At 43.4% G+C, this 24,158-nt stretch overlaps 1 protein-coding gene across 1 annotated transcript in view; it reads left to right on the forward strand.

The window, feature by feature from the left end:
- The window catches only part of cdh2 (cadherin 2, type 1, N-cadherin (neuronal)), a 59,734-nt gene that overhangs the window by 29,521 nt on the left and 6,055 nt on the right, over positions 1-24,158 (forward strand). Inside the window, 13 exon segments of the mRNA XM_054623536.1 lie at positions 7,251-7,471; positions 11,230-11,397; positions 12,418-12,573; positions 13,827-13,971; positions 14,212-14,384; positions 15,640-15,777; positions 16,245-16,430; positions 17,306-17,559; positions 18,261-18,403; positions 19,524-19,709; positions 19,712-19,756; positions 20,539-20,772; positions 21,033-21,172. Of these exon segments, the coding sequence (XP_054479511.1) occupies positions 7,251-7,471; positions 11,230-11,397; positions 12,418-12,573; positions 13,827-13,971; positions 14,212-14,384; positions 15,640-15,777; positions 16,245-16,430; positions 17,306-17,559; positions 18,261-18,403; positions 19,524-19,709; positions 19,712-19,756; positions 20,539-20,772; positions 21,033-21,172 (2,189 nt within the window).

Consider the following 24,158-nt stretch of genomic DNA (forward strand, 5'->3'; position numbering starts at 1 on the left):
TCAGCTCTTGGCTCCAGTGACACAGTAATCCACACAATGCTCGGCTGTCATTGTACTGGAAAAAAAAAACACAGAATCATTTCATTTACCCAACAAAGGCCTGAGAATAATTGTGACGTCCCCCTGAGCTTCCCCTCCACTACCGACCCATCCAGATTTGCTAATTTTCAGAAGGGCAGATATTACTTATTCAAAGGGAGCCCAACTGTCATGTATTTTTTTTTTTTTTCTTTGCTGCGCAGAAAAAACACGTTTTGCTACAGGAATAAGAGGCTCTTACTGAATGTCACAGCGGCCAGATGCTTTCAGTTAGCCTTTTTTTCTCAGTCAGAGCCCAGCAGGTATCTACCAAACATGCAGCTGTTGTGTAGCCATGAAAACAGCCAGTGGAGAAGAGAAATGGTGGTTTAACTAAAGGCCAATCATTGCTGAGACACAACAGAGAACAGGGAGAAGAGTTGCCGCTCTAAAGGAACTCTGCTTACTTTTTAATTGTCCTTTAAAAACAATGTATGTCAAACATGATTGCTGTGCCCAGGGTGAGCAAATGACCAAGTGCAAATATGATATACATGGGCGTTTAAAAAAAGGCAAGAGAGCACGTCAAAATACATGGAAATAGTTTCCCTCTCCTCTGGGCCAGTTTTCTACATCAAGGGGAGTTTAACAATCTTTTAAACCCTTGGCTATACCCGCTCAGACACCCATGCTTCTTGAATGTATATCGGTGTGTGTACCGATGTGTGATAAGGAAAGGTAGTGTTGGTATGTCTTTTTGAGGGCTTCTTCAAAAATTGTTTAATGATGCATCAGTTTTGAGGAAGGAAAACCAGCTTCAGCAATATGCATAAACCACACAAACAAAGTGCTGGGGGATTGGTCACTGCAATCACGCTAGGAAAGCGAGCCAACCGCTGATTAAATGTGTTTATGCTCTGGTGCAATCCCTCTTTAGTTTCCTAAATTGCCAGAGACACTGAACAGAGTACAAACACTGCATGTTTTTTTCATGCAAATCCCTTACATATTTTAGGCCCAGCTATAAATGCATGGAATGCTTTGCGCGTTTGAAGTGCGGTGCATTAGCAAAACGCCTTCAAGGGCTTAGACTGGCAAAAGGCGGTATCATCATTCCCAGATCCAAGCTTCGGCTACAAACAGTTTACTTTCTCTGAAGAATACCATCTTTTCTGAAAACAGAATAAAATATCTTTGTCTCATCTCTGCATCTCATTTTCTTGGAATACATGGATATTTTCGACATGTCTGGAGTCAGTAGTGCAGCATAGCATCACCTCAAGCTCCACAGTTGCCCCTCTAGCAGCGGTGGTTGTTTTATTAAAAAAGACTGATGATGTCTTCACAGCCCGACGTTTATTCACTTCATTCTTGACACAATAGAGCGCTGCAGGAATGTCTTCTAAAACCGGTGAATGAACATTTTTGCTCCTGCGGTTCCCTCTTCTCAAAGTTGTTATTTTTCATGGGTTTTCATTAGATGTCTACAATAAGGTCGGCGCTTAACACAAGCTTAAGAAAATGTCAAGTTTGTTCTACCGTATTGAATACACCTGTGAATCGTGATGACAACAAAACGTCATCATGCCGACTAGTCCGCCGATTATATTCACCGCTCAAAAATCCTAAAAGCGGTGTTCATTTTTGAAAATTATCTATTAAACGTTTTAGTTACTAAACGTATTGCCACAGAGCTTATTCTATGCAAAGATCCAATTTAAATATCCCATTGACTTTTTGTCGAGAGAGCCTGTGCCATGCTAACTTTCGGGGTTGGACTACAAAAATACATTACCCCTGCAGCACTATACTTATTATTTTTAATTATTTTTGTATTTTTTTTTTTTACTATTAATTTAAATGCGCATAATTTATACATACATACAATCCAGCTTAATTTATTGCATCAGATCAGTGGGCAACAATACAGTCCTTTTCCAGAGGAAGACGTTGCCTCTTTTAAAGGCTTAATTTGTTGAATAGTATATTCATAATAATAGCGTTAGAAAAAAAGTACAGCTAGAGATAATAACATATGCATGCACAATTAAGCATAGCGAGCAGTCATCTTAAAGGAATTAAGGGAAAAAAGAACATATGCATTGTGCTATTAGCATTCTGTTCAATAATTGGGCAATTACAGAATTCGCTGTGAAAGATCTTTTTGTGGTGGGGCCACAAAGTCTGAACGCTGTAAGGGAATGCTGACCTTAATTTGGCATGTTCTCCCCCAATTTTGGACGGGATTAGAATTTTTATATCACAGCAGTTGTTATTGAGGTACCAGAGTGCGAGCTCCACTGGGGCTTAACAGGATCTTATAAAACAGTGGTGTTGGCATAGATGTCTCGCACAGCACATTCAACTGGAGCCTCCGCTTCATATTGCATTGTCTCCTCTCCAGTGCCGGGCCGCAGTACTAAACCTGCTCACATTCATTTGCGAATAATGCATTTTGTCGGTGGGGTGTTGTGCCTTTTGCGGGGGGGGGGGACTGCCACTGGGGTATTTGCCTGGGTCTGCATTTATCCTCGGCCACTGATGAAACACCTACGCTGAGTATTTCTCAACTGCCGGTGACCTCACTTCCCGGCGAATGAGTGACGGTATATTGGGATGATCTCACATGAGAGGTTTCAGTCTTGTCACATTTGCAGCACATTAGAGGGACTCTCAGCCAGCGTATATTTGGCAGGCAGGCGTAAAAAGCTGAGATTGTGGAACATTTTTTCTTTGCCTCCGCGCAGCCTCGGAGCCCACATTCCATGTTCCAAATTAAATGTCTCTCTCTCTCTCTCTCTCTCTCTCTCTCTCTCTCTCTCTCTCGCTGCCTCTCCCTATCTCTCTCTAACTATTTGTGTCTGTCTGAGTTAGAGTTATCACGTGACGGAGCAGACAATAGAGAGGCACTCTGGCACTACGGAGAGGTTAGCCGGGGCTTTTTGTGTTGCTTGTCAGTAAGGGGGGGGGGGGGGGGGGGCGCATCTAAGCTGTGAATAGAACCATTGAGTCGGAGGTAATTTTGGGCCCCGGTGCGGGGCATTAGTTGGACGGGCCTTTCTGCTGACAGGCCTGTTTTTCCCTTTTCTGTTCCCCCCCTCTTTTTTTTTTTTTTTTTTTTTTTTTTTTTTTTTTTTTTTTTTTTTTTTGAACCCCCAACCCCCAGGCCCCCGCTGCTGCATCGGCATTTCTGTCCAAACCAAAAGGCCTTTATCATTGCGGCCATGACGACATGTCTGATAGGGCGTGGCAGCCAAGATCTCCTCTCGCCCGTGCACCTCGGGGAGCCAATACATCTAGATATATAGATACGTTGCAGCAGCCAGAGTTTAACCGGTGCCACACTACACATTCCTGCGGTTTTATAAGCCACCGGAGCGCGTCTGATAAATGAATAGACACCTGCTGGACACGCTCATTCATTATCATTGGGAATGGCCGTGCCTGCTGGGAGTTTGTGTAGCGATTGCCGTGGGGGCCGGTCCGTTGAAGGGCCTCTCAGAGGTGTCCTGATGGCCAAATTTCAGACAATGTTAAAGAGCTGGAGCTCAGCTCTCGGGCTAAAATAACTCACAAGGGGAGCGCTGCTGTCAAGTGCAACCGCAACACTCGTTCACAAAAAAATGTTTAGTCAAAAGTGCCAGTAGGGCAGAAAATGAAAGCACATGGGCTGCGGTATCTGGGGATCCAACATTTTCACAGTGTTAGACATTTAAATGCATTTAGTGATGGATGTGCTGATAGCTAGTCGGTTAAAAGCATACGTGTTTAGTCTAGAAAATATAAATCAAGCAAGCTGAGCCAGATTGATATCTGTAGTAAATAAATAACTATATTTTATAAATAACTGTTTTAAGATCAGACAAGGCAGTGTTACATTACGGGAGTATTTAGTGGAAAACTGATTACTGGAACGCCTGAAGACAAAAAAATACAAAAATCATCGAGCAGTTCCGTTTAATCATTAGCAAGCGCTACCGAAACTCCTACCTTCAGGCATCTAATTCACCTGAAGGCAAATCATTTACATAAGCGATAATGATTATTTTAATTACGAATTAACTTGACGGTTATTTTCCAGCTTCATATCAAATTTAGTCAATAAAACATCAGAAAATGTTGATAAATGACCGTCACTTTTTCTTTGTGATGTCTCTGAATTCTTCCTATTGTCCGACCAACAGTCCATAATCCAATTATTTTTAATTTATATCATTATTGATTAATCAACTAATTGTTTTGGCTCTATTTACACCTGCTGAATAACATTCTAGAGCATTAACGCCTCAATCAGAGTAGTGGGAGTGAGACATTACCCAGCTATGGACCGTCTTCTGCTGCATTTGAGTTCTTTTGACAGTCTCTTACTCTGTATTCTACCTCAGTCTGAGGATCTGCTGACTTGGGCTGGCTGCTGATTGCCTGAAGGCTTTCAGTTTACAGGCAGCTGGCTTTAAGGGGAAAAACCTCTAGAGAAAGAAGGTCATCTATCTGATGTCAGCTTTGCCGGGTTCAAAGAGAAAAAAAAGCTAATTGGTCAAGGGTTATTTAGCAAAAGCAGCCAGGAAGGAGATGGTCAATATCAAGTGTGTTCCAGTACGGAAGAAAGATCTTGTCGAGATCTTCTATCTTCATTATTGGAACCGCTGGGTCTGCTGCAATGCTATTTCACTTTGTGTGCTGTTGAGTAATATTTAGATGACTTGCAACTGTTCAGGTAAAAGAAAAAAAAAAATGCAGTTTGCAAACTTTGCGGTGAAGTTTTCTTGTTTTCCTCAGTGTTTAAATATTTTAGCAGAAGCTGTAATGGAGTGCAGCTCATGGTCCTTGCTCTCCCTATTGTGGTTTTGATAAAGTATGGCAAGATTGCATTTTCATTCATCAGGGTGGATACATTGTGACTACACTGCAAGGCAAAGTTCCCTCATGCAGCCTTCTATTTTTGATTCACTCTCTGTATCTCTCTAACTTGCATTCTATTCACCACATTTGTAGAACTTGCTTTAAAAAAACAAACTTTTTAAAGACCATTGTCCTTCTGTTTCCTTCTGCTCTGTTGAATTCAGCCATTCTGCCTTTAGATGCTCACTAAGAATACAGGTACGTCTGGGACCAAGTGTATCTAGCTGAAAACATTTGCCTTGTCCGCTGTTGTAAGCAACATGCGCTGAATTCAGCCTTTTTATTGGTAGTAAGTAGTTGAGCTGTGAATCTTCAATTTTTTTATATTACAGCTACTTTTTCAATAGTTAGTCCAAGCAGTCAGATGGATCTGAGCTCCCTCGTTATTCAGAAAGTGCTTTCAAAAATCTGACAACCTGCTATGATGTAAAAAAAGCTGCATCTAATACAAGCATCTGTGTGAGCCACCTCAGTACATAAACATCACAACAAATGAAACATAAATCCTTCTGCTGTGCATTGCAAGTGTGCTGTAATCTGCAGAAATATGGTTTTCACATAGCTGCTCTAAGACAGGGCACTGAAAGCATATGGCATTTCACACTGCATGAATTAGGCTAGCGGCTAGCGTACTTTTTCTTACTCATAGCTCTTCTTCCATTAGTTGGTTTAAGTCACTGCATCTCCCGACAGGGTTAACGACACCATGGTTGAATTTCAGCCTGCGTGCACCTTTTTTTTTTTCAGTCCAACATTGTTGAAAGAGAGCAAGTAACATTGTTGGCCAGAGCAACAAGTTAGCGGACTACCGAGTGGTCAAAGCACACGGAGAGTTTGTAAGCTCCTCCCTCAACGAAACACAGAGAGCAGAAGAAACTAACAAGAGCGACAGGCAGTAAATGAGAGCAAAACGCAGTGAAGTCTCCCACTGAACTGAAACCAAACTATCTTCCCTCCCTGCAGAATCGCTCTTGCCCTCATCACGTTGCATCTCTCCACACCTCTAATAGCGTGCTGTGCATTTTAGGACGATTAATTGCACGTGTTTATGTGATACCATTAAATTAGGTCTGGGGGGCTAGACTTATCACTTCCTTTGGACTCTGAACTGATGCACTGCATCCTCTCCCCGAGCCCAGAGGAACTCGACGCGCCTTCCGAGTGCAGATGATACTCTTGGGACATCTGTGGGTCTCCGAGGTAGCAGCACAAAGGAAGATTAGGCACCCTCCTTCAAGGCTTTTGTTAAGTAATTCCACATCTCCTTTAATAATTCAAAGCGGCACCAGCAGAGCCTCCACACAAGCGATATGTGATGTGGTAACGTTGTGATCTCTGTGGCCGGAAGGGATTTTTATCTTTTCCTTTATGCCGTTTTGTGTGCGCCTAAACATGAGGGGGTTGGGGGGGGGGGTGGTTTTCAAGGGGGAAACAACTCCACACAAAAGGAGCACACAATGATGCTCTTAGGTGTGGTGTGTGTGTGTGTGTGTGTGTGTGTGTGTGTGTGTGTGTGTGTGTGTGTGTGTGTGTGTGTGTGTGTGTGTGTGTGTGTGTGTGTGTGTGTGTGTGTGTGTGTGTGTGTGTGTGTGTGTGTGCGCACATAGGAGCTACGTAGGCTGTGCTGTATTGTCACTCACTTGAAACATGAACCGGTGTTGTGCCACTGAGCCACCGGTGGGACTCCAGCTCCCACGAGCCACCTGTCTGCAGTGCATGTTTGCATGCACGAGTTTCTGTGTTTTTTGATATATTTCTTTTCCTGTGTGAACATGCTGATGAAATAAACATCACACGCACATACTTCTGTCTCTCGAGGAGCGGAGGATCGGCAGTCATCCGCGGAAAGCAACCCTGTATGTCATGGGGGACAAAGCTAGCATGTGATGGCCTTAGCCGGAAATAAAACACGACTTATCCTAGAAACGTGTTTATACACGCCGCATATATTTTCTCAAACGCAAACACAATGGGGGCATTTAGTCTAATTTACACATCAGGTTTTTAATGTAAAGTTTGGGGTTTTTAGGGTTCTTATTTAATAGACCTTAAGGGCCACACTTTCCCTTTTTTTCTTGACTTTTCTCTCCCTCCAACTCTCTCCTCCACTGCACCTGTTTTGAGCAATACCTTTGGGGCACAGCTTGAGGTGAATAATGTATGAGTGCGCAGGAAAATCAGAAAACCTTTGTGGACCCTCTGTGTCTGTCTGGCTGTCTGTCTTCCTCCTCCTTTGTCTCTATTGCTAGTATTTTTTCCACCAGGTTTCTCCCTCGCTTTCTTTGGGCTAATTTATTTATTAATTTTTCCTCCTTCCCTGTCTCTTGCAGTGAGGTTTGTCGACTGTGGCAGAGGGGGTCTGGTGCGGTTTGAGTGCAGTAACCCGTCCGACTTCCGGATAGAGGCCGACGGAGTAGTTTACGCTGCCAGGACCATTCAGCACTCCACCCTCCCCGAGTCGCAGCTGCTGATCAAGGCCAGTGACACCACCACTCAGCAGCAATGGGTGGCCCAAGCCAGACTGACACCCTCCACACACTCCAGCCAGCAGGTGAATATACCTTAACCACTTCCATGACACCTCCGACTTGTTTGTTGACCGATGTTACCGCTGCAGAAAGGTGGAATGATCAATTCTCCCCCTCGCATCAAATAACTTACGCTTATTAGGCACACTGCACATTCACAGATGACTAGTCTCCTAAATTGTAGCAGGTGTTCCGAGAGACTGGATGGATGCTCGCTAATTAAAACTTAATGTGTCAATTTACTAGGAGCACAAACATATACTCTACACGGTCAGCGGGTAGCAGGAGCAGATGCAAAATAGCTCCTCGTAAAGTTGATTTCAGTGAGCATGCCTTGCGATTGGGAGGTTATTGCCTTATCATCCAAAAGGGGACACACCTCTCTCAGTGCTTCGGAAGACGGGAAGCATCTGTCTGAGCCGTGGAGAAAAAGCGCTCCCACCGTTCCGCTGGACATGTTGCGCAGTCATCTGCAATTAGTTATAACGGCCGTGTGCTCATGTGTCAACATTGTGGTTGGCTGTGGATCAGAGGAAGTGCACACAAAAAAAAAAAATCGCTACACATGTCCTTTCTGTCTGCCTTGTAACCAGGAAATGAAAAGAAGCTCCAAAGGCCGTGTTATTGTAGAGGTTTCTAACTTCAGTGCCGGTGGATTATGTGATCCGGCTCAATTAGATAATATCTGTTGCTTTAAAGCTACAGGGGTGACGCTGCACATACACACACACACAGACAGACACACATATGCGTGTTACTTTTCTTTAACCGAAAATGTAGTATCTGTTCATAAATTAGGAACATGATATGTCAATAGTATCAAATACTGTGTATGTATGCAGATTATAGAGTATCAACTGTTTCTTATCTTTCTAAAATGATGTATTTGCTTGTCTATTGATTTATACAACACTATTTATGAATCGGTGTCTGAAGTCGATAAATCTAGTTGGCAACACTATGCTTCTGGCTGTGACAATAGTTGGGTTACTCTCTGTGCCACTGTGTTCATTTAGCTAACCATAGAGTGGCGCATGTATATAAATTTGACCCGCAGATAATCGGCTGTATCTGAGACTGATCGGCCGGTCATCGGGCATGCCAGATCAGAATTGGCTGATCGATCGGTGCATCTCTACGATTCTCTGCTCTGTGTGCTGCTCTATATCCTGGCCCAGTCCATAGAGACTAAAAGTTTATGTGCATACGATAATGATCATTGCCTTAAAATCTTAGATCATTAGCCTTCTGGGGTCTTAATGAACACCCCCAATAGCAATAATAGTGTTTGTTTTATAAAGAGCAATTGCGTATCTGTTATCTTTTTATATCCCTGTAATACACTTAAGCAAATGGCCACAAGTGGCCATTCCCAAATGGGCAGCACGGTAGATAATCTCAGGAAGGGCGGGTGTTTTATTGTATGTGGGTGCAGATTAAAAGTTAATACCAACAGTTATGTGAAGTTACTGTCTGTGCTGCGAGCGCAGTAGTCTGCTGGGCCCGAAATGAAACTTATGAAACGGTAATGATTTCAAGGCTTTTCAAAACCCCGTAGTTAGCCACTGACACTAATTTACTATAGGGACTCCTGCAGATATGTGCTTTTAATAGAACCATTACTCACTGTTGTCGAACGGTCAAAGGCAAATACATACTTGTCCCAAACAGGCTGAAATAAGCTCTCAGTGGGCTTTTTTTCTTAGTCATTAAATAATAGTCTGAACCAAACATTGGCTGTTCATTTTCATACAAATGATCAGCTGCATCATCAGCAGCCGTCCTCTGATCTGTATCTGCAGAGAGCGGTCGGGTTTGCCCCTGATTTGTCCGTAATGAAATCAGGGATTGACTTTCTTGTATCTCCCACGTTTATGAGGTCATGGGCTGTTATCCCCCCCCCCCCCAGCACAATTGCCATGAATCATCACGCATCTCTCTTAATCACATAAGCAATTACATTTATTTATTTATTTTTTATTAGTCCATGATTGCGGCAGCCTCGGGGAAACATTTTAATCAATGACAACCAAACAATATCCTCATTAACACGAGTGTCCTCGGCCACCGTCCCCACCTCCATTACAACCCTCAGCTCCGCCTCATTCCGTGAGGAGAAAACATGTCAGTATCTGAAAGGGAGAATTTCTCTAAAGAAAGGGCAAACACACACTGCCCTAACCCCCCCCCCCCCCCCCACACACACACACACACACACGCACGCACGCAGGGTCATCACTCAGCTGAACACTCTCCTGGACTCTAAAGTAGACTCCTAGTCGGAAGATGGAGGGGGGTTTCGGAGAGCGCAGATAGGCGCGGGACCTCCAGCGCATCACAGATAGATGCGTGTTGGGCTGAACGAAACCCAGCTTGCCATTCATCATTCCAGACGTCGGGGTTGCAAATAATTACTGCTCTCACTCGGGCCCTTTCTAATAGGGTAATAGATATTTCTGAAGCATGCCCCTTCGCTATCTGTCCGCTTGCCTCTCTGCATTTCCAATGTGTGAAAGCAGTTTAATCGGATTTCAAACATGATTAGTGGAAGCTCTGCGACAGCTCCCCAGATGTTGGGGGGGGGGGGGGATATGGGTCACGCTATAAGGTGACGAAGGGGTAATTAATTTCTGTATTTGCATAGGACACTTTGTAGTATTCTGTAGGACTTAACTACCTCACAACCAATCAACATTTTGAATAATTACAGGCAACAGTAGGGAAGATACTTCAAGGGACGTGACGGCTCCATTGAAATCCCAGCTATCATGCATTGACATTGACGGAGTCTACATATTGTTTTTCTGTTTTCCTTCCCGCCTCATTTCGTTCAAGGTTATTTTAACTTTCCCTGGCACTACTTCAGTCTCCTCGGTCTCTGGAGCGGCATAGGCAATTTGAGCCATCTGTGTGTTTAGTGTCTGGCTTGCAGGTACCATCCTCCTTTGTTTCAAATCTCATTCATTACAGCCGAGGGAGGATGGCAGATCCATTATGGAAGCTGGTCTGTCTGTGTGGGCGCATTTTATCAGGACATAAGAAGGGGGTCTGCCGTTTAAAGCAGAGCAGCGCCGGGCGTGTGCGGGCTGCTGCGGTAACCGCACCAAAGCATTTCAAGGCATATCAGCCTTTATCACCACATCAATTTCCTTTGATCTAACCAAAATGGAAGAGTCACCAGTCAGCCCGCAGTACCATTCTTTGCTGTAAGGTGTCGCTACAGTATATGGGTTGTTATTGGTTGCTATTGATTGTAGCTTAATGGATACATGATCAGGATTAAGTCTTTCATTCCAGCAGGATAAACATAATATCAAGACTAAGAGTCTACAGCAATGCTAGCATTTACGTGTGGTTGACTTTAGGCACAGCAGTGCTTTGAGCTAATTGCTAACATGCTCACAGTGACAATGTTCACCATATCCACCGTCTTAGTTTAGCATATTTGCCAACTAGCTAAAACAACATGACATGCCATTAGTTTTGTACTTAGGTATTTGATGTATGGCAATTTTGACCTGATTATGGCGATAGATTAAAGGATAAGGAATGCTTGAGGATATCACTGAAGCCTTAGGATTCATCCTCTGGGGACCATGAATTTCCATATAACATTTCAGTTGTTGAGCAATTTCAGTCTGCTGGACCGATCGACCAACCAACGATGCCATCCATAGAGCCATGCCCCTGGCGTGGCTAAAAATAAAAATTACTTTCATGTTTTTCTACAAAGATATGATCACTGCCCAGCTCTTGAACTTAATCATTTCCTTTTTCACAGGTCCAGCAAGCCGCTGCCCCTCCAGTCATGTCCAAGGATTTGAAGGAAATAGTGTTTCCATCACGAAACGCGGACAGCCAACTCAGACGCATGAAGAGGGACTGGGTCATCCCCCCAATCAATGTCCCAGAGAACTCACGAGGCCCATTCCCACAGGAGCTTGTCCGGGTAACGTAGCTCACCCAAGCGCACACGCACACACACACACACACACACACACACACACACACACACACACACACACACACATACACACCACTCTCAGGATTTGAAAGAGAATGCCTTTTTCTAGATATGACAACTTTGTAGGTCCCCGTTGCCCTAAGCTCCCACTGACATCATCGCAGACATTAGACGTATGCCTTCACCAAATGCTTCATATTTACAGCTCTTTGCTAAAGGTCAGGGCTCTTTTTTTTTTTCTCCACTGTATTATTTATCTTTTGTTTCAGGGGGCAGTCGCCGGTCGGTACTAATGTAACCTGGCATTACTTGGAAGCAGAGAGAAATCTGAAGTGGCCACCAGCACAATTGTTCCTCTGTTTCCTTTTGAGATATTATAGTCCTTTTATCATGGCTCAAGGACACGCACAACCAAATTAATTTGCTACCATTCTCTGGTCAGGGCTGGTTGTAGATAGCTCACAGAGGACAAGCACTACTCCCAGGGACAGCTAAGAAGTAGATCCTTTTTCAGCATGTTAAGCTGACTTCCGAACCGAGTTTTAAGTCCTGTACTATTTGTGTGCTTTATATTTAATCCGGTCATATTAGAAGGATGTTTCTGGGCTGTAATGGATGATACCAGGATGAGGAAATGCTCTGTTTGTTCAGCATGGATCCAGGGTGCAGGCACAGAGGGTCTCGGCTTACATGGCAAACAGGATAGACAGCCCAGAACATCACTACACAGATACACACTTCATATGCACTCTTTTACTTACACTGCAACCTATTTATAACCAACACTGTGATTGGTGCTGAAATAAACATCACACGGACACATATACTTCGGTACATAAATCACCACATTCAAGTTCCTTATTAAGTGTTTCTATGTCGAAGTAAAAACAGAACTATCAGTCCATGTTGTTTTCTGATATGATATAAGCTTAATAAATCAAGTCGTAGTCATGATACGCCCAGGATTGCTTTGAAGCTGTCATTAATAAATCTTTCCACCCGCAGATCCGGTCGGACCACGACAAAAACCGGTCGCTCAGATACAGTGTGACGGGCCCTGGAGCTGACCAGCCCCCCACCGGCATGTTCATCATCGACCCAATCTCCGGAGAGCTTTCAGTCAACAAGCCACTGGATCGAGAGCACATCTCCAACTTCCATGTAAGTCCCACAATAGTTCAAAAAATAATCTTTATAATATTCTCATAATTAGCTAATGGTGTTCTCTCTGTCCGTGCTATACATTCCTGCCAGTTGTCATGTGCTCAAGGGTCATGTGTAGCATATACAGTCTCCTACAGACCCAATAAAGACCGGGGTCTCCAAGGAAGTCTGACTTATCCGTCTGAGAATGTAGAGGATTTAACATGGTGTTTTTGAGTGGTGTGTGTGTGTGTGTGTGTGTGTGTGTGTGTGTGTGTGTGTGTGTGTGTGTGTGTGTGTGTGTGTGTGTGTGTGTGTGTGTGTGTGTGTGTGTGTGTGTGTGTGTGTGTGTGTGTGTGAGATACATTATGATAAGCTCTAGCTCCTTTTAGAACTGCTTTATTCATTAGTGCTTCTCCCATTACATTGCAGCGGTCTTTAAATGATATAGCTTAGCTTTTAATGCTATTCAGAAATGGGCTTTAACACAAAATGGTAGACATCAAGCAAGGCTGTAGTTAAAATGATAGTCTGCTAATGTGATCTTTGAGGCCTAGAAAGACTTTCACGAGAATAAACCTACACTGTCCATAGTGAACTGTAAACTGTAGATCAATACAGGAGGAGCTCAGTATTATTTAGTGTGACTCATTTTTACTTATAAACTTACTGTATGCACTTGACGCTGTTCAACTTTCAGCAACATTCAGTATATTGATAAGTTTCCACTTCAACTAAACTTTATTTTTTTACATATAAAGGCAACTATTCCCAGCATTTAGTTTTTTAAATAAACTCTTATTACCTTTATTTATTCCAGAGAATGAATGAAGTGAATTGAACTCCTGTGTAAGGCACCAACCTTGTAGTTGTGTCTATGAAGGAAAGATGTACTACTGCAAATCAGAGTTGTTTTCCTAAAACAGAAGTGAACCTGTGTTGAACTAGTGTAGGCAACAGTACTGAATAAAATCAGTTTGTTTCAAGAGACGACCATGAAAAAGGCAGCTAAAAGCCTTGTGTTGTTGTTGACAACTCTATGGCAGGTTATCTGCCTCGAAAAACGAATCATGTGTTTGTCTTTTGCCTTGCACATACTGGAGCTTGTTGTGGGGCGAAGTTAGTCTGTACAAAACCAAAATTAAATTCAGAGGTCAATGGGTGATGTTGAGTGAGTAGTTGGCGCTCTGTCCCGATATGTTGTTTGTACAGTTGAGACTCGTCCCTGCTCGTACGGTTCTACAGCCCAGATGTGTTTGTGTTTCCTCCAGCTGAGAGCTCATGCAGTGGACCTGAACGGCAACCAAGTAGAAAACCCTATTGACATTGTGATCAATGTGATCGACATGAACGACAACAGACCCGAGTTCACTCATCAGATCTGGAACGGCACTGTTCCGGAGGGTTCCAAGCCAGGTAATATACCACGCTAAGCCAACAAACAGCATCGATGGCATTCCTGGGCTGGCCACTTTATATTAACTTTGCATTAGAGTGTTTATGGGTATTTAAAGATCACAAGAACATTGGAGTTCTATATTACAAGGCTTTAAATCTAGAACTGTTCAATACGGCACCATTCGCTCAACTTCTAATGTCTTTTGAGGGCCGTTAAAAGAAGAAGTTACAGTATTTGTTCTCTCTCTTATCCCCTAGGAACATTTGTTATGACGGTGACATCTGTTGACAAAGACGACCCAAAAACAGCCAATGGGATGCTGCGTTACAAGATCCTGTCTCAGAATCCGGAGAGCCCGACCTCCAACATGTTCACGATCAACAATATGACGGGAGGCATCATTACGGTGGCGGCAGGCCTGGACAGAGAGGTGCTTGACACATTGTCTTTCCTACAATTCTTATTTTCTGGTCCATCGGTTTATGACTTAGCTTTCTGGAAACTTAATGTTTATGAATGTAGACTTGGAAACCACTGATTGTTTCAGAATTTAAATGAGACCATTATATTGATTATTTTTCATCTTGCGTTCGCAGCCTGTTGTAGATATATATTAACGCATCCATTTTTCTTGTTTACATAAATGGGCTGAACATTTTTTTTTTTTTTATGATGACAAAACACAGCTTGAGTATATTTGCTAATATCCAGACTGTCTGAGAACTAATGAGCCAAAGGGAATTTTGTTGATTACCGTCTAAATGAGAAGTAGAAATGGACTTGGCTGTTTCACACTTATTTACTCTTACAAGGAGGCAGCGTGCATCACTGAGCGGCTAAATGTTTCCTTTCCTTCATTCTCGCCCTCTCCGTCTTTCTTTCTCTAAAGCAGAAGCCTTATTACCATTTTCCCTCTCTATTTCCCCTGCTGTAAATGCTACCCCCTTCTTTCATTTAATTGGATCGCATGGCTGTTTGAGAAAAAAAAAAGAAAAATATACAAAGCTGGAGCCAGTTGGTGCAATTCTACTGAGGGCAATCTGGCTAGGTGGCTGCTCAATCACTTCCGCCCTGGGGCCGCCGTTTTATGTCCGCCAGTTGCCACCATGAAAGTAATTTGCCCGGCTCTCATTACCTAGCAACTGGTCCGTCACCTGAGTGGCTTTTAATGTGAAGAGAGTCATTTGTTATCTTCATGATGGTGCACATAGCAGAGGTGCAAGTCTCACACATGCACTCGCAAACTGGCATCCCCCATAGAGAATAAATGGGTATTTATGTAAAAAGACACCATTAGTCATCATGATTAAGAAGCTGGACAGATTTGTTTCATTTCAGTTGAACACCTTGAGGTGCCACCTTATTCGGGGACACTTGTAAAGTCCATCGCAATCTAAAACAACAGTCTAGAAAAATACCTCTTTATGAAAATTAGAATGTTCTTTGTTTTATTTTTTGCTGAGAATTTGTGTGAGATGTGTGGATTCAACTGAATTTGGAGGCTGTAGTTTGTGGAAGTTATGTGTCGCACTGCAATATACTGAATTGTTTTTGTCCTCAGTTATATTCAAACCGACAATTCAGTGAAATTCTCAAAGCGTGGCCACAAAATTGATTATATGGTTCAAAGATCAAAGAATTGTGCTTTAATCCCGCTATTGCTTCTCTTTCCTTTTCCCTTTCAGAAAGTGCCTCAGTACACGCTGATCATCCAGGCCACTGATATGGAGGGCAACCCCATGTACGGCCTCTCCAACACAGCCACCGCTGTCATCAGAGTCACTGACGTTAATGACAATCCGCCGGAGTTTACTGCTGAGACGGTAAGAAATAAAGTCATATTTAAGACGTCAACGAGGCCATCTTATTGAAGTGAAAGCACCACGAGGACCCCTATTTCACCCCGTATATGCACTCAACCGCCAGTTCTGCTCACTTACCTAGTTCTGCTTGACCAGCGTTTCTGAAGCCATACAGATATACAAGTAGCCAGCCATGTGTAAAGTGTTATATCCCCCCCTCCAAATGTTGACACATGCAACTACTGGGAAGCATGCCCGAGTGAAAGAGGCACTTACTGTGCCTGCAAATAACAGAAATTTGTAATGCCACTGTTGTGCCATCAGGGGAAGACAGGGAATGAGATGACATCATGATGAGTTACCTTAGATGTCTATTTATCCGACATCGGTCCTGCTGTGCCGTGTGAGGCAGGGCTCGGGGAGTATTTCTGCTGCACCAGCAGTATCACTAACAACTCGCTCTGTGTTTTCATGTTTTATTCATGCAGTTTTTCGGCGAGGTGCCTGAAAACCGCGTCAATGTCATCGTGGCCAACCTGACGGTGACTGACAAGGACCAGCCCAACACGCCGGCCTGGAACGCCGTCTACAAAATCACCGGGGGCGACCCCACCGGCAGGTTCTCTGTGCCCACTGATCCGACCACTAACGAGGGCCTGGTGACGGTCGTCAAGGTGAGGCCTCCTCTTCAAACTCCGCCCCTGTTATCCCTTGGCGATGCATAGGAAATGTAGGCATGCTTGTATCAGCGCATTATGTAATATCTACACAAATGTTATAAATATTCACTTTGTCATGTAATATCACCCATATTTTGGGATTAAAAGGCCACATTTTGTAATGCACATCTTGATTATTACAAAATGCAGGTGTTATACATAATGAAGTGAACATTTGTTACACATAGTCGAGTTATAACATGATATGGTGTTAATAATGTGTTACATTGCTGCTCTGAGAGCTGCTCTGAGAGGTTTAATATCTGGCAGTTACATTTGTTGTTAAAAAAAAAGAAAATAGTTCAGTTGTTTTGATGGATTGAAGCATTTTGTCTAACGCAGTTCACAGGAGACCATTAATGATAAAATTGAAGGTCACTGCAGCAGATTTGTCACAAATATCATAATTGTTTCATTTTTTTACAATCAATTTTTCTGACAATAATTAGTACAGTGTAATTGTACTGGCAAATTCTCCGCTTGGATTATATGTAAATTTAAATTGAAAATGCATAATTAATACTTGGAACATGATTTTAAAAGGCAGAAATGGTTGGTTGCACAGCTCCCTCACCAGCTCTTTTGCTGTTGCTTATGCTTTTATCTGACCACAAATGGATAAAGTCTCTTTATTGCATCTCATTGTCTATTGTGAGCTTTCACAATGAGATTTTTCATGCAAGAAGAAGAAAAAGCTTGAGCTATTTGGGTTGCTCTCTCACCAGTCTCCCATTACCAAAAAAATGTAATGTGATTCCCCTTTTGTTTGATTCACCCTGCATCCTGATGCCTGATCTCCTCTCGATAAACTCCCTCTTACTGTTTTCCAGCCTATTGACTATGAAACCAGTAGGACGTACGTGCTGACAGTGGAAGCGAAGAACGAGGTCCCCCTGGCCAGAGGCATCCACTCTCCTCGTCAGTCCACCGCCACCGTCTCCATCAGGGTGATCGATGTCAACGAGAGTCCCTACTTCGAGCCCAACCCCAAACTCATTAAACTGGACGAGGGAGTTATGTCGGAGTCAACGCTGACCACCTTCACTGCACAGGACCCCGATCGCTTCATGCAGCAGAGCATCAGGTAGATTTTACAGTAAAAAGAAAAAAAGAAGGTTGAGTTAAGTCCTTTTTATAGCTTCATTTCCTAGAATGTCTGTTCTCCCTTAAACATCCAGCACAGATGTTCTGTTTTACTGTTTCATCACACATTCAGCTGAAATAATTAGCATCAACTGAAATGAAGATGCTAGTAGGTTTATCACTGACTATATAGTACTTTAAGTGTAAAACAGGAGTGACATAATGATTGAAATGGCCACTCTCTTTATCATTAATGCTCAAATAACACTACGCAGCCAACAACCCCTTTTTTTCCCCTCCCCCTCCCGTTCATCATCAAACGCCTCTCCTCACAGCTGTTGGCCGTGATAGAGTTTATCAGCCTGAAAACAGTCCATGTGAAATATGCTAGCTCTGTAATTCCTCGGTTTGTCCTACAAATTAGTTTGAGCTACTGATAACAACGAGCCAGTTTGGTCTCCCCTGTGAAGCTGTTCTCAAAAGTTGGAATTATGTAAAATGCATGATGTCTGAAATATTCATTCTGTGTGAACAAATAAAAACATTTTTTAGAAGACGCAAGAGAAATTTTTCTTCTGCAGAATTTTTTACTTATCCTTCTCACTACTTTACAAACAGATCTTGCAGATAAACTCCTGACTTGAAATTCAAAAAAGTAAGTGTTATAAAACACTTTTAAATCTCTTTTTCTTCTTCCCTCAGATACTCCAAACTCTCAGATCCCGCCAACTGGCTAAGGATTGACCCGAACACCGGTCGCGTCACAACAATTGCCGTTTTGGACCGAGAGTCGCCCTTTGTGAAGAACAGTTTGTACAACGCAACATTCCTGGCGACTGACAGCGGTAAGTTACCGTTCAAGTGCTACTTGCATTTACCAAACATACCTCTTTTAGCTCCCGTGACGCACCGGTTGGCTGTTTAGGTGTTTCAGTCAGATTGTTACACGAGCACTCTGTTCTATGCCATTATTGTCAGAGCATTCAGGAGGAGATAATGCTGCCTTTTTCAAAAGAAAACTTTTCAAAAGAAAACTGTCTACAGTAGCCTACCTCTCAGAAAGGCCCATCTTCCACCTAGCGTCACCTTGACTTCCACTGTAATGCATCTGAAGCCAGTCCACAAACGCACAATTTCTGTTGAAGAAATAAAACAACTTAGTTACAGCCACAAATACATCCTCTGTGCTTGAAGGTCAACCTTGTACCAGGCACTTGGTATGTCTGGAAACACTGACCACCTTAGTCGAAGGTTAATGTGCTAGCAATCCCAGAGCCATCCAGCGTGTGGATACATTCACCTCTTCCCCGGCACTGGCGGGATTTACCTCTGTTCAGGTTTACCCTGTTTTGCGGAGCATAGCTTAGGGCCAATAGGCTTAAAAACTCTTCCAATAAAGAGGTTTCTCTGCATTAATGGGTCAGGATTGGATGACTAGCTCCTTTGAGCGTGGCCTGAATGGTGAAAAAAAAAAAAAAAAAAAAGCCTCTTAGCTGAGCGAATACATAGAGGAGCCTGAGTGGAGCGACAGTGGGCTCTGTTTGTCTGCTTTAGTATTCCTGTCCCGTGTCCTTCGTCAGGAAGACGGTCCTCGGGCTCGCTCGCACACACACACACGCACGCACACATGCACACACACACACACACACACACACACACACACTAGCCAAATGTTCTGATATCTCCCTCTTTCTGTCTGCCTCCTCACTTGAGATGAGATTCTCAGATCAGTATGCAGTTTGGATGGGTCTTCTCCCACTAGAGTAAATAGCTGTTTAGAGTGTCTTATTATAGCATGAGACCCAAAGAATAAACTCCATACTTTACTTTTCTCTGTCGACTGCATAATAACTGCAAAAATGAGGAACGGCATTTCAATAGTATTGATATACCCATCCATGTGTACCTTTTTCATAAATATGTATGTGCTGAGTGTGTGTGTTTGTCATTCTATGGCCACCACAGGTGTGCCTTCAGCGAGTGGCACGGGTACTCTGCAAATCTTCCTGCGGGACATCAACGACAACGCCCCCAAGGTGTTCCCTCAGGAGACCGAGATATGCCAGAAGCCAGAGCCAAATGCCATCAACATCACCGCACTGGACGGAGACCTGAACCCCAATGCCGGGCCCTTTGCCTTTGAGTTGGCCCTCCGCCCCCTGACGTTAGGAGGAACTGGACCATAACAAGAGTCAGCGGTAAGACACAGAGCACACAGGTTTAAACTAATCCTCATTTGACGTTTTCATGTGAATTGGTCCTTTTCAGCATTTTTTTTCAATTAATCGCGTCTAATAATTAGAAAGAAATACTTTTAAATATAAAAACAATATGGTGATAACAGCCAGCAGTCTGTTGTTTAGTAATTAAAGCTTGAGCAATTGTTGACAACACTTTGGAGACGTCTAAATAGCCCACTGCAGAGGGGTCAGGTAGAGTAGGGAGAGACAATATAATATATTAACATTACCATGCAGTCATTAATTGTTTATGCTAATTTGAAATAATAAAAAAAACATGAGTGGTTTGTGTGTTTAGCTATTAGATAGTGTGAGTTGTAAAGCAGTGAATATATCTTAATAGGATAATGGCATTTGGATTTATTGCAGCTGGGAATTGAGCCTAAGCAGCATTATCAAAAAGGTATTCAGTAGATTTATAAGCTCCAAATCTAAATCCCGACCATGTTTTGGATTAGATATGCTGATGCAACTTCCAGGTAGGAATTTACGCTGCGCATTTGCGGTAAAAGGAGTGTAATCTTACTGTGTAACACGGCCTATACAAACAACTATTCAGAGTTTGGATTTAATCCTCTCTGAAAGAAGCTGAAGAAACATGATGTTATTTTATTTTCACACACATTGAGTAACTTAATCTCTTGTCTCACTACTGCTTGTAAACGTGTTTTTGCTCTGACGAGGCGCCGCCGTGGATCACTCACTCACGGTTCCTGTCTTTTGTACTGCTCCTCTCTCAGGTGACTATGCTCAGCTGAGCCTGAAGATTGGCTTCCTCGAAAGCGGCATCTACGAGATCCCCATCATAATCACGGACTCGGGCAACCTGCCCATGTCCAACACCTCCCATCTGCGGATCAAAGTGTGCCAGTGCGACATAAACGGAGACTGCAGCGACCAGCAGCACATCATGGCTGCCGGTCTGGGCACCGGCGCCATCATCTCCATCCTCCTCTGCATCATCATCCTCCTCAGTGAGTGTCTCAGCGGGCCCCTTTTCGAACAGCACATCACACGGAACGCACATGGGGATTACAAAGACAGCTAAACATTATCCGAGATACGGCTAGATTACGGCAGGATTACCAAAAAGATAGCCTTGATCGGGCGCCTATCCAGGCTCTAAAACATCGGCTCAGATTACATTTGTCTCAAAACATGTCAGTTATTATGTTTTGTAATATGAGATCTCTCTCTCTCTCTCTCTCTCTCTCTCTGTCTGTCTGTCCATCAGTTCTCGTGCTGATGTTCGTGGTGTGGATGAAACGCCGCGACAAAGAGCGTCAGGCCAAGCAGCTCCTCATCGACCCAGAGGACGATGTGAGAGATAACATCCTCAAGTACGATGAGGAAGGCGGCGGAGAGGAGGATCAGGTGAGAATGATGTGGTTAACAGTGCCGACTGCTTAGCGATTCTGTTGTCTCTGAAAACCTATTTTCTCAATCTGCTTATCACTGAAAGCGATCGTGTCCTGCATTAACAACATTTTAGTTTTTCCCAAATTATGGTATTATGAATCAGAAAATTGGTTCGCTCGTCTCAGTGAAATGTCAAATAAGCACAAAAAATATAGTTTTGGTTCGGCTCATTTAGTACTAGCATATCAAAATGTCAAATAACAACCGGCCAAACACACCATGAAGCTGTGCAGTGTTTCTGAGAGGGTGACATAAGGCGGGTGGGCTAGGGAGAAACATTCAGGTCACATCTACAATATGCAGCACAGCAGCAGTTTCTGCATAACTGAAGCAGTATAAGCACAAAGGGGGCCACCTAGACTCTTTTCCCACAAGACCACATGCACTTACAATGCATTCCTTCTATTCCTGCTTGTTATGCTGCTCCAAGATACACTTTACTGTCACAATGAGGAGTGAGACCGTTTTTATTGTAAACTGGAAAAAAGCGGCCTTTTCCTGAAAGAAAGGAGCCGGGGTTCAAAAACTTGAATCAATAAGACAAACACATTTCCAATCGGTTCTGGAAATATTGGAACTGCTTCCTGAACTGGAACTGGATCCCGCTTCACACAAACACACACACAATAGAAATGCAGCGCCACAGGCTTCAATAAAGTCACATCTCTTCATCCCCCCGCGCTGATCAGGCACACACAGACACAAACTCAATTGTCCTAATGACCCCTTGTTAGCAGAACGGAATCATTTTATTTAAAAAGAAATGCACTAATACAACAAATGGTCTACTTTCTTTGCCGCTGGCTGAAACGCTCCGCTGGCTTAGGTAGATCAGATCAAGCAGGAGACCCCTGTCTGACCCAGCACGGTGCCAAATTAGCCTCGGAGACTTGTAATTGGTGAGCTGATGTCATTCGGAGATAGACATCTGCTGTGGCACAATAATGAAGCTCTGTCTAAGGAAACAATATCACTGGAAAGCCATTACACATCAACTGGTGATTAGGCAAGAGGGAGTGCACCCCCTCGTGTATTCGCATCCTGGTTTTCACACACAAAATGGTCATACCAGACCAGAACATGTTGAAAAGGAAACTGTTTCATGATAAAACACTTCAATTTGTAGAGAGAGCAAGCTTCCATTTTTGAGTGATGCAGAGGAGGGCAGAGCGCCAGGAGAAAATGGTCCTGTCTGCGGAATCAGGAGAGTCAGCGTTGGGTAAAAAATGGCCCTTGCTCTCCCAGCGATGTGGTCTCTATAATGCCCACCTCTGTTCTCCCTATCTCCCGCTGGGGAGGAAATTGAAGTGTCAGGCCATTGGGTGCTCTCAGAGTATATGATTTTAGTCGCCGCTGCCATTGCCCTGGCTTGTTTTGTTTTGTGAGGCACTCATTTTATCACAAGGCAGACAGCTGATCAGGCCGCGCGCTCTCCCGGACATGGAAAAAAATAATAATGGAGAAATAATAGCAAATCAAGCTGTCGTGCGCAGGTGAAGAAAAATGAATGTAAGAAAGGGATGAGTCATCGGCTTCTTCAAATGACCTAAAGGTGATTTGATGCACATTAACCTTAGAGACAGCGAGGCTTCGGAGGCGTGCTTTAAAAAATTGTTTTGATTTGTTTTTCAATCCCATGTAAATGGAACAAAGCAAATCAGACCGGTTTATGCAGATGGTGTAAGTGCCTTGTGTTTTTGTCACCAGAGACAAGCCTAGCATGTCAGAGGAACTGTAACATCTCTAATATCAGCAAGATAATTCTGGCTTATCACAATCTGGGGCTCATTTTTGCACCTCTGGTCATTAGATGCTGTGCTCATTTCTATATGGTTTCATATGGGTCAGACCTCCCACTCTTTTCTAGAGATCATTTTCCACGACTTTTTCAGGACACGTTCAGTGATGAGAGCTGGCGCCATACACTAATATGTTCCTCTCTTTTGACGTCTGACATAAAAGACGTAAAGTCCATAGCCTTGTTCACATGTACATGGGTGTTTCATTTCTTCTAAAAAAAATATCAGTGCAGACCAAAACGCAAAAATGCATGCACACACACACACACACACACACACACACACACACACACACACACACACACACACACACACACACACACACACACACACACACACACACACACACACACACACAGGCAACTGGGTCTGTGTGACGGGAGTGTCGCATTGGCTAATGTAGCCGTGACCTTTCTGGCGCATTTTGACACCTCCTCGGCTCAGTGGTGACACCTCAGTTTCTGAAAATCCTCACTGTGGCCCAAAATGTTACAATAGCTCAGTTTTTAGTGACCTAAAATGCTGTTTGGTTGTGGACAAAAGCTCGGAATGAATTGAAAAATCTAAGCTTACAAAAATACCAGTGTACATGTGGACAAGGCCTAAGGCTCGGCGTGAACCCTGCCTTCGCCCAATGTCTCCTGCAATTGGCTCCAGCCCCCCCTCGCGACGCAACCCTAAGCAGGATAAGCGGTTACGGATAATGGATGGAATGGTTAAATACAAGCTAGGAAGAAAGCAACGTTATATAATGTCATTCAACTCTTGTGTGCTCGAATGTGACATGACTTTAGAGAGCTGCCTGCTCAAAATACTCTCATTCATAAGCTTCCATGTTCAACGTTAACGTCCTTTCAGATGGTAATTCATTCTCCGCTAAAGGAAATTAGTAGAATGTTGAAATCATTTTCAAGGACAACACAAGGTTTTCCAGGACATGAGGGTTTTTTTTTCCCATTTTCCATACGTTTTCAATGACCGGAAAAGTGGAAATCCCCGAAATTTAGCATAAAGTCTGGTGAAAAAGAGGGAAACAGTTAGCTGCTTTGTCCAAAGGTCACAAAATCTGTCTAATGGCACGTCTGTTCCCAGTTTTTGAACTAAGCTAAGCTAAGCTGACCGGCTGCTGGCTTTAGTCTTAT

Source organism: Anoplopoma fimbria, chromosome 3, assembly GCF_027596085.1.
Source record: "Anoplopoma fimbria isolate UVic2021 breed Golden Eagle Sablefish chromosome 3, Afim_UVic_2022, whole genome shotgun sequence".
NCBI lineage: Eukaryota > Metazoa > Chordata > Actinopteri > Perciformes > Anoplopomatidae > Anoplopoma > Anoplopoma fimbria.